The 11,378-nt window shown below is 30.1% G+C and overlaps 1 protein-coding gene across 1 annotated transcript; it reads right to left on the bottom strand.

The window, feature by feature from the left end:
• Positions 1-462: 462 nt before the first annotated feature.
• LOC123201071 (UDP-N-acetylglucosamine transporter UGNT1-like) lies at positions 463-9,423 on the bottom strand. Its single transcript, XM_044616522.1, has 10 exons — positions 9,229-9,423; positions 7,146-7,222; positions 6,514-6,675; positions 6,280-6,413; positions 2,925-3,055; positions 2,774-2,818; positions 2,604-2,701; positions 1,734-1,841; positions 853-909; positions 463-749 (listed from the first exon to the last, which is right to left on the bottom strand). Exons 1-10 carry the CDS (start codon positions 9,362-9,364, stop codon positions 675-677), a joined length of 1,023 nt encoding a protein of 340 aa, XP_044472457.1. The 5' UTR covers positions 9,365-9,423; the 3' UTR covers positions 463-674.
• Between the last annotated feature and the right edge of the window lie 1,955 nt (positions 9,424-11,378).

Raw genomic sequence — 11,378 nt, 5'->3', positions numbered from 1 at the left:
TTAAAGGGGAAATAGACAATTTTAACATGAGCCGTTAATTATAATCACCCACAGGTAAGTGTTTGAGTTTTTAATAGTTAAGAGATACCCCTTTGGACATACCATGAAATTTGGGTGGAATAAGTCCTTTAACCTGAATCCTACTTGCCTGGTAAACTTATGCTTTTACACCTTACTCAAACGCTTGTTAAGCAAAGTCACAAAAGAAACTCAATAAAAAAGTTGACTCAATAATTTATATCTGCTCCTGAGACATTTAGCTCCATTTATGCATAAATGCAAAGGAGGGAACGGTTTAATTCTCAAACCAAATAGAACCCATGAAGATAATGTTGGTTAGACCAATCAATTCTATACTCTATAGAAGAATCAAGTATAAAAAATAAACAGAAATTAGGCGAAATAAAAATATTCGCTACTTCCACTTTCACTAATAAAGTTTTTGAAGAAGAATCTTATCATTCAACTAAGAGTAAGAGGGTTTCTAGGATCATTGAGATCCCGGATTTTCTGTAATGAAAACACTAGAAGAGATATCGATCCATCCTCTAATAAATCGTTGCAGAATCTTTGATAATATGCATTTATGCAGAGAATCTTGGTCCTGAGTCAAAATTTGGCAGCCAATGCAGCTAGCAGCAGCTGTACAAGGCTCTCTAGCAATAGCATGACATTTATATTCCCCACAGCTTACAGAAAGCATACAAACAGGAGCCCATGAAACCAAGAGATTGACCGATAACATTCAACTGAAAGCAAAAAAGGGCAGTAGTCGGCACAAGAAAATAAGTGGTTTAAGCTTGTTACGCAAAGGTATCATATACTGTAACAACAAATACAGTTTATACTCACCAAATCAAATGGAAGTCCTCCAAACAACAGCCAGCCCAGAACTATTGTAAAAAAGTCCTACAGTAGCAAAAATAGAAGCTCACAATCAGTCATGAGATGAGCAGTTTAAGGGCAGAGATCAGGAAAGAATATTTAACAGATGTTTCAAAGAACGATAATAAATGGTTACACTTTATTAAAGAGAAACAAGCTTAATATTGGTAAAGTTTCCAGCCCTCCTTGCCTACTTTAGGATCTATTCCTCTGTCGGAATATACTTCCGTCCAGCAAATATGATTTGCCAGGACTACTCGTTAGTTATGATACCGAAATTTAATAACAAAATTGTCAATGTAACTCAGAAGTAGCACAGGCAAAATCAATTGAGAATGCTAAAATGTCACAGAAATCTATGAATAAGATGGTTAATGTTCAAGCGACTTGACTTACTAGAACAAAAACAATATTATTCCAGCAAATTTAAAGATTATAATTTTAAATTGCAAAAATAAATAAGGGTGGAGATAGGGCTGGATTCAAGCCAAGCCGAGCCAAGCTAGAGCGAGCTCGGCTCGGTTCATATATAGTTGGCTCAAGTTCAAGCTCGAGTTTGGCTAAGGCCGGCTCGAATTTGGCTCGAATTCGATTCGGCTCATTTTTCGTTATCAAAACAACGTCGTTTTAATACATATTGATCAAAACGACGTCGTTTTGTATCAAAAATTTTAATTAAAAAATCTGACGAGTAGCTCGAGCTCGACCGAGCTCAGCTAAGGCCAGCTCGTTTCGGGCTTGATCGAGCCGAGCTCAAGCTATCTCGGTTCGAATCCAACCTTAGGTGGAGGGTAGCTTTCACATCTGCATGTTTGTAGGATAGCACAAGCTAAACATGCATTACAAACCTTCAAATTGCCGCAAATTGTCTGTGTCAGTGCTGAGTTGAGGGTTGTGTTCAAAAATACAAAATAGTTTATTGAGAAAGCCATGATACAGGAAAGAAGCATCACAACCTGCAGACATTTCAACACAAAAATGTTTAGTTAGACCAAGGACTCAACCTCTGATTCAGTAGTTATATTGAATGTCCCAAATTTAGTAAACACTACTATGTTGGCTCCTGATGACGGTGCAATAGAAGCTTAACGTCTTCAACTTGAATTTCTAAAGTTGAAGATATCAAACATATAGAAGAAAAGAGTTGATTCCAATAATGCTAGGGTAAAATGGCAATTGTGGTAAACTTCGATATAACAAATTAGACAAAGGAGAGATAACTTTTCAAAAGAGAAAGCACAGATCTTTTTAGGGTTTGTTATCATGATGGTAAATCTCACAATTGAGCAAAAGTAGATATTTACAAGAGTCAAAGAAACAATATCTTATACAAATATGCAATACAGAATATTGAAACAAGAGTAAACTGCAATGATACCCTTAATGTCTAATTTTAGAATAACATGCTGTATAGGCAGATAAAGTTACAGTTACAGAGTCATCTCTTTTTGTCAATGACAACTGGTTGGAAGGAACAACAGTTTAAAAATAGTTAGGACAAATACTTCAACAGATGAAATACCAAAAAGGGGGAAATAGTAGGAAAACTAGAAGAAATGCTAGATAAATAAATGCAGGCATTAATGCACACAATCAGTTCAAACATTTGATGCACCAATTGCTATATCAAATTAACAAAATCAAGAAAAGGGGAGCGACCTGGTTATGTGTAGAAAAAAAATGAGAAAAGCAGTTATCAACTCCAGAAAAGGAAGTACCTGAAAGCCTGGGTAGAATAGAAAGGGAAAGTTCATAGTGACTTCCAGATCACCTTTGAAAGATGTCCAGAACAGCAAAATTGGTGCACATATTAATCCTATAAACAACAGGTAAGTAGATTAATCAACTGAGCTGCGAAGGAAAAAATATGTTGGACTTTACATCTTACCATTGCACCACATAAGGCCGAAGCTATTCAGGCCACTGGATTTACCTGGAAAACATCGAAGATTACACCATAAATTTATGTGAAAAGAAGAAAAGATATAATCCTTCAAATAAGAAATGATATGTGAAATAGCATAAGAAAAAAATAGTACCAATACGAGCAATGGATGCAAGATATATTGCTGTACAGATGTTCGCTATGAAAACAACAGCATAACCATAGGCATCAAATGACAAGTCCCGAGCTCCAGCAATGATTGCACCAAGTATAATAGTCCCCACACTGATGAAATCCTTGAATTTATTCCACTAAGACGGCGACCAGCCACATGTATATATAAAAGATAATTCTATCATAGATAACAGCATATGCAATGACATTCTAAGCCATGCAGTTGAGACTACTTTATTTCCCATCCTAAGATAGTACAAGAAACTGACAACTCTATCTGTGGATACATAATATAGGCCTTCAGAATTTTGACTGACAAAGCCAATTAAAAATCCTTTTGGCATCCAAATTGCATGACTTATTCCATCATCAAATTCAACTTCTGAGGATGATGTGACTACTAAATCAGGAAACTCAAACTTATAACAAGTTTGACAATGGGTAAAGAACACAAAGGAACAACTTTACTTGGTTTTTGTATTCCAGTTTGTTGAATTACAGCTTTTGGCACCTATACAACGGCCAATGAAAATTGCAAAAACTTGTTGCCCCCTTAATTCCTTTTCACATAAGTAATCGTGGGTAAAAAATGAGAAAACAATGTGTAAGCAAAGACTCCTAACAGAATACAGGTTATGACATTTGTTTTCCCTCTAAATAAAGACTTATTCTAATAATCCACAGATCATACCAAATGGAAACCATCTTCCTGAAAATAAACTTAACAAATTAATTATCTACTGTTCTACATTATATTTGATTTCATATTTAACAATTAATTTTTTAAGTGGTTATTTTAGCTATTATCAAGTATTTAATTGTAACTGTTAAAAACATTATAAACATTACCCCATGGCAAGAAATATCATTATGATAGTAGTAATACTTCTTTGTCTAATCTGGAAAATACCCAAAAGATATAGCGTGATCCTTCGTAGAAAAATTGTAATATATAATTTTTTTTATGTAAAAAATTTATTGAGGGATTTTACATTGAAGAATTCTTGTCCTTACAAATTTCAAAAGGATATGATTAGATAAATATGGAGGTAAAATTATATTAAAGAATTTTAAGATTAAAGGAATTCTTATTCTTCAAATTAAGAAAAAAAATAAGATATATATATATATAAAATGAATTAAAGGGATTTTAACATAAAGGAATTCTTATCTCTATATTCTGATTTCATTAATTCCAAGAAGTTTACCATTCCAACAAAGACTAAATTTCTACATTTTTTGCAGTTGGAGGAAAGGTAAAAGGGTGTATCAATTCAATAAGTGGCTTGGAATTTGAGTAAATTTAAGAAATTTGCCTATTTCTTTTATTGAATTTTGATGATTTAGGTTTTAATTGTGTTGGATTAGTATCAAGGGTAGAATTGTGCATGTGCATATTAGACACTAAAATTCTGGATAGTATTTATATATGGATTTTGTTGAATTTTTTGAAAATGGAATTGAATTAAATTAAATTCTAAAATTTTTCTAAATGTTCATTGATAATTCTTATCAAATCATATAAAAATTTTTTGATTTTATTATGAGTTTATAAATAACTAAAAATTATAGAATAGGGACTATCCAACAAAGATTCTGAAATTTTAATAGTTCAATACTATGCCTTGGTTAAGCATTTTAAAAATCAAATTGAGTTAATTTATGTTCGAAAATTTTGGTGGAGGCTTACTAAGATGTTTATTAAATATCATAAAAATTATTACACGTTTGAATTCTGAATAATTATATAAATTATTAAAAATCTTAGAATAATGACTGTTTAGTAAAAATTCTAAATTTTGGAACGTTTTGATCAAGTGGTTTGATTCAATTATTTCTTAAATTATTTCTAAAGATTTTATTATATGTCTTTTCAGTTATAGCAAAATTTCATTAATTTTTTATATTTATATAAATTATTAAAAACGTTAGAACAGGGTCCAGTAAAGATTCTCAAATACTAGACAATTTTATAATTTGACTTGGACAAATATTTTGAATATGAAATCGAATTAAATTAGATTGGAAAAATTTTCTATAGGTTTTCTTATGTGTTTGCAATAGGAGTTATCCAGTAAAGAGTTTGTAATCTAGACAATGTTGATATTTTGTTTTTACTGAATGTACATTTTGGAGAGGAAAATGAATTTTGTTTGTTTTGAAAATATTTAGGGAATTTTAATATAATATGTAATGAATTGTGTTTTATATTGAAAATGTTCTTACAATGAACTATGTTATGAAATTCATTTTATAAAGTTACATAATTTATGTTATGATTTTAACATATGACGATATGCTGGGATTATCCAATGTTTTAATCTAAAATATTTTGAAAAGTGTTTTTTAAAGATATTTTCTATAAAATAAACTTATGTTATTTTATATGTTTTCAAGACAAATGAATAGGATGAATTTCTTGAACAATTTTTTTCATATGTTTTTCAGAGACAAATGTTTGTTAGTAAGAAAAGATTTATAAGATTTGTTTGGCCAAATGTATATAATAAAAATGAATAAGACAAATTGATAAATATAACGATATTATAAAACATTTAGGAGCATATAATGAATAATGAATATTAATGATGAAAGACCTACGAACCTATGATAAATATGAATACGATGAAAAGTTTATAAACCTATGATGAATATGAGTATAATAAAAGGTTAAAATTTAATTCTTGGTTTTTCTTATGATTAATGATCAAGAAAGAAAAGAAACTTGTATTTTATAATATATTATTTACGAAGTTATAAATTATGTTTGCTTTTACTTACCAAGTTGACGGCTGACTCTTTGTTTCTATCATTTTGTAGAATAAGTTTTCTAGAATAACTAAAATGTGTAGAATAAATTGAAATCGAGACAAGTAAAGAGATTGAAGATTCTGATTCTTAATATCTAGAATTTACTGATTATGAATTATGTAATTGTGCATGATTATTTATAAGACTTTGATCGTCTTCAATTATTTTTTTGGAATTATTATCTAAGAGGAATTTAGAAACGGTTATAATGTGGAAATATTCTTTTTCTTTAAATAGTCATGAACTTGGGGCGTTACAAAAAAGTTCTGCAAGTTATAAAAAAGGGACTGAACAGTTTCTTTTAGATACTAATAATGTTTGATAGCTTTTAGATAATCATAAGAGAACTCTTAGTTATAAGCACTACGAGGAACATGCAATACACTAGGACTAGGAGTTAAATAACTAGCTATGGAGCATTCTGCAGATCCACAGGGACAGTATTGAAACAACAGATGAAGTTCTCCTACTTCCGGTAACATATAAGGTTTAGCCATCAGAAGAAAGTTAAAAAGGTAGTGTACCTGCCAACAACAGCGAGTGAGTGTTTCTGCCCTGTCAGCAGATACTCCACAATCATCGTAAAAGCTACTGTGGTCCGCCTGAGGGTGGTGTACATGGGAACATTTATGCCTCGCACAGCTTCCATTGTGATCAGCTTTCAATAAAATAAGACAAATATTGAGAGTATTTCATAGATATATCTAAGCCTTCACCAAAGAAAGCTTGTGAACTATTGTATACCAGAAGATACATACCATATATAGCAAATATGCTATTGCTAGAGGAAGGGTACCGATTAATGTCTCCAATGGTACTAGGGTAAATGGATTATAAGTGATGCTCTGTGGGTCAACATCTGTGAAAGAGATGACCTTCCAGCATCTCAATGCATAAAGAATCGAACATGAACATAGCATCTAGCAAACAAAATATAAAATGCACAAGTCAACTAATGAAGTAGCCAGAGATAAGAAATACCAGATATAGGTATCAAAACTTGTGACAGGTGGATAAAAGTGAAGGTTCAAACTAAAAAGCATAGGGTGTACAAAATACATGCATAAACAGGAATGATGATGTTTGAGGAATTGAACTAAATATGCACATGTAAATGAAATATATAAAAAGCAAAACAGATAATTACACCTGCTAAAGATCAAGATAATAGATTTTAATCTAGCATTCCAGCTTATTTAGCAAACAACATCCAGAATCTTGGAAGAAAAAGAAGGAAAACTATTATGCTAAAGTGGCAAAAGCATTGCAGTAAGTCATCACTTGTTAGCTGGACAGCTAACACCTTAGAACTTGAAAATATATCATCTAGTAAATGACCCAAATTTAATACATTGTCTACTAAATGAAACAAATTTGGCGAGTAGGCTACCTGAAAAAGTGTGATGACATTCACACATGGGAAACTATATGAAGAAAGAGCTGCTTTGTTGAACATAACCAAGAGAACTGCAAATTGGAGGAAAAAGCAAGATCATACTAGTCATAACTGTGATGTGTTAAGGACAGTAATAGAAAGCTTGTTCAATAAACAATTTAACCCAGTAAATTATCATTCTCATATCAATCTATATTCTATCACAAGGTAGAAAAAAAACAACGTGAACAACTCCACGGTGAACAGGAAGTATAAGGAGGTAAAAATTGAGACTTATTAGTAACAATTAAATAGTGAATCATTTATGCTTATAACTTTTTACTGCTAACTATCTGCAGCAGTCGTTGGTTTCTTTTCATGCCACGTGTAGTGTTTATGTGGATGATGTCATGCATTTTGGATCTTCACTTTGTATTGTCGAAGTACATAAATATGGGACACGCTTTGTGAAGAGAAGTCTGCAACTGCTGCAGAGCTCTCCTTTCTATATTAATTACAAAATTTGTAATTAAAAGAACAGAATAAAATATAAAGTGAATAGTTGATGAACCATTGTGGCATTGGTATCTTTTTTCAACCAGCATCCCCTCACCCAAATCAAGCCCAAAAACTTCAATCTTAGGTTGAGAGACCAATTAAGACAGTGAATAGCTACTCATGGCATGGGTGCTCACCAACTGAAAAATCAAAACTCAAGGAAGAGACAGTTGAACAAAACACAATGAAAAAAATTACAGAAAGGATGATAAAAATCTCTTCCAGCAAGGGGTTCTCTTATTGTTATTTTAATGATAAGAAACCAAAACTGCCTGCACTAAGATTGCCTGTTCTCAACACAGATTTTATTAAGGATTAACTTAATCAGTAAACATCCGAATTCACCAATTTAAATGAATAAGGCAAGTAAACCTAGAGGAGGGATTGTTTATCACACTGTTATTAGACAACCTAAGGATGCTTAGTTATAAACAAAGTACTCCTTGGATAAATTAGACTTTCTCTAATTCAAAACCATTTAACAGTCATGCTTGACCTCAAAATAACATCCAACATACTGCTGTGCGTAATACTTTCTTAATCTCACATTCTTATGGATAAATGGTTAGAAAATCAAAATGGTCATTGTTAGTCTTGGGTATTTCTTCGGTATTTCGATTTACCTGTTCACTTGCATTGCATCCTAGCTTTGATGTGAATTTTTCTGAATCTTCTAGCTCCATAATAGTTCTAAAAATCCAGCTCTTCATATCTCCAATATTCTTGCATCTCATATACTGTTTTATCAACAAAAACTACAATTCACGAGATATCTCATGTAATGCTCTTAACCACACCTCCACCTATGTAAAACAATAGATGCTCAATTGTCTGGAAAGTAAGAGCACATTGCAACTGAAAATTCATCTGTCTAAAATTCAGTTCTGTCTCACAATAATTTTCTCATTTGTCACTCCATCTCAAATGTCCCCAATGACATCAACAAATTCACTAGACATTCTAACTCATATTAAGAGGCCAACTGCAACATCTCGCCAAAGATCCTACTCTGCAACATGAAAGATTCTACCAATTTCTTTCTTCTTCCAAGTTTAGAACCATTTTCTTCTTGCCCAAGCATACCAAAAAAATTAAGTATCTAATCCTCAAAATTCTTAAAAATCTCCCCTTTAATTATTCACAAACACACCTATATATGGCTGAATGGCAGAATCAACAGTATATTTAACAAATTAAATACAGACAGGTCGTACTTTTACCCAATCACTCTTTCAAAATTGAAAAATACAGAGTCATAATTTTAAACAACAAAATTAACACAAACAATAAATTTAAACAACTTCACTTGCTTTCTACATTTCATCACTCATAAGGAACTTAAAACTCTCCTCTTCCCCACATTTTCTCATCAAACAAATAAAGCATAACCAAACATAATACAACAGCAACATTTTCACAGAAAATCCCACCAACAATACAACAAAAAGTTTTCATTCCATAGCAACTTTCAGGGTATAAAGTACATGGAAAGTCCTTTCATGAAATGACTCCAAACATATAAAAGAAAAAAAGGTATTACCAGCAGAAGCCATGTATGAGACTGCTGCATAGACTCCTTTTTTAGTCATGGCAGAACCCTTTGACTGCTCTTGGCTTTTCAATGAACCGTCGTTTAGTGTCACTGGTAATCCTTCAATTTTAACTGAAGAAGCCATTATTTTGTTTTATTTCTTTCAAGTATCAAAAATATACAATTTTTGTATTTCAGAATGAAGCACAAAAAAAGAAGAAAAGGCACAAGAGTTTCCCAGTTGTGTAGTGAGTGATCAGTGTCTGAGTGGCAGAGACACATGGCTTGCCTTTTGGAAGTGAGGGTCCACTTATATTAGGTAAAAACATTAATATATACTTTTTTTTTAATTACTTAATTAGGTAAAAACATTAATATATACTTTTTTTTTCATTACTTAATTAGGTAAAAACATTAATTTATACCTTTTTTTTGTCATTTCTTTTCTCTTTTTAATATTTCTTCTTAATACACTTGCCAAATAAATTAATTTCAAATAACTCTATTATTAGCATAGATTGAATTTCTTTTCTCATCATATCGACACAGTGTGAAGTTTAAAAAAAATAAAAGAGCAATATTATTTTTTTATAACTGAGATTCTATCTGTATTTGTTCAATGAATAAATCTAAAATATAGTGATTAGACTTGCAATTACTGTATCAGATAAGTTAAGATTTTACAAGAGTTATAAAGGGTCTAACCCAAACTTTTACTTTGGGTGTACAAATAATATATTATCATGTGATTGAGTATTACTTAAATTTTAATTTAAAATTATTTAATTATATAATGATATATCATATTGATTAAGTGTACGCATAATTTTATTAAATTAAAATAGGGATGATATTTCAATATTCATATAAGTTAAAATATAATATGGGGTTGTATTAGAATATTGGAGAAGATATGTTTTTAATTTGTATGAGGTTATATACCAATTTTAGATCTTTGAAAATCAAATATATAATCAAAATAACTAAAAAGGAATCAAATCAATGGAATAAAAAAAGGATATTCATACCATATTTTAATAGGGAAGATATCAATATTACTAATATGATATAAATTAAAGAATAATGTGTTATTTCATACAATTATTTTCAAATTTGTTGCAAGAGAAATTAAATGTTGAAACCATTTTATGATGAGTAATATTCATGTGTAAATAATAAGTCTAAATTTGTGCATAAATAATAACATATCATTATATGATTACAAATTATTTTAATTTTAATTTAAAATCACTCAATTATATAGTAATATGTCGTTATTTGTAAACAAATTTATAAAAATTAAGTCACAAAATTGGATAGATGAAATGATGCTTGTGTCAAGGTTGTATTAGTTTTTGTTTAAGAAACATCTCTCACATATTGGGTGTTTTTTTGTATATTTACGAAATATTCGGATTGTGTTTTTTGTTACGAAATCATTTGGGGGCTAGATAAATATTTCCTCTTTTACCCTAAGTTTAAAAGAAGATAGAAAATGCCCAATTGACGGCTTTGGTTAGCGTTTAGAAAAGAAGATATAATTTACAAACACTACCCAAAAAACTGGTCTTATTGATTTTCATTTGGTTAAAATGATTCTCATTTTGCTAATTTTGAGCAAATGGGATAAGCATAACAATTTTACAACATTATACCCTTCAAATAAATTATTTACAGAGTCAAGTATGACAATTCTTGAAGATTTTGATGATAAAAGGGGTTAACTATTATCTTTATTACGTGAGGGGAACAATTTACCTCATAGTAAAAAAAATCTTAATAAAATGGGAATTACATATTGCTCTCTAAATTGTTGTTTAAATACCATTTATCTCAGTAATTTAAAAAAAAAAAAAAAAACAAATGACATGCTGATCCTTACATTTAACTAGGTAAATAAAGCCTATTGCAAGCATCTAAATTGCTATAGAAAAATTTTTAATGCTCCTATATTTCTCTAATAAAACTATATATATATATATATATATATATATATATATATATATATATATATATATATATATATATATATATATATATATATATATATATATATATATAAAATATTTAATCAGATATTAAAATAAAGTGTTATCATGTGGCTAAATAATTTTAAATTAATAAAATTATAAAATAATATTCTTTAATTTAGATAATTT

Source organism: Mangifera indica, chromosome 17, assembly GCF_011075055.1.
Source record: "Mangifera indica cultivar Alphonso chromosome 17, CATAS_Mindica_2.1, whole genome shotgun sequence".
Taxonomy (NCBI): domain Eukaryota; kingdom Viridiplantae; phylum Streptophyta; class Magnoliopsida; order Sapindales; family Anacardiaceae; genus Mangifera; species Mangifera indica.
This window is presented reverse-complemented; position numbering and strand designations above follow the sequence as displayed.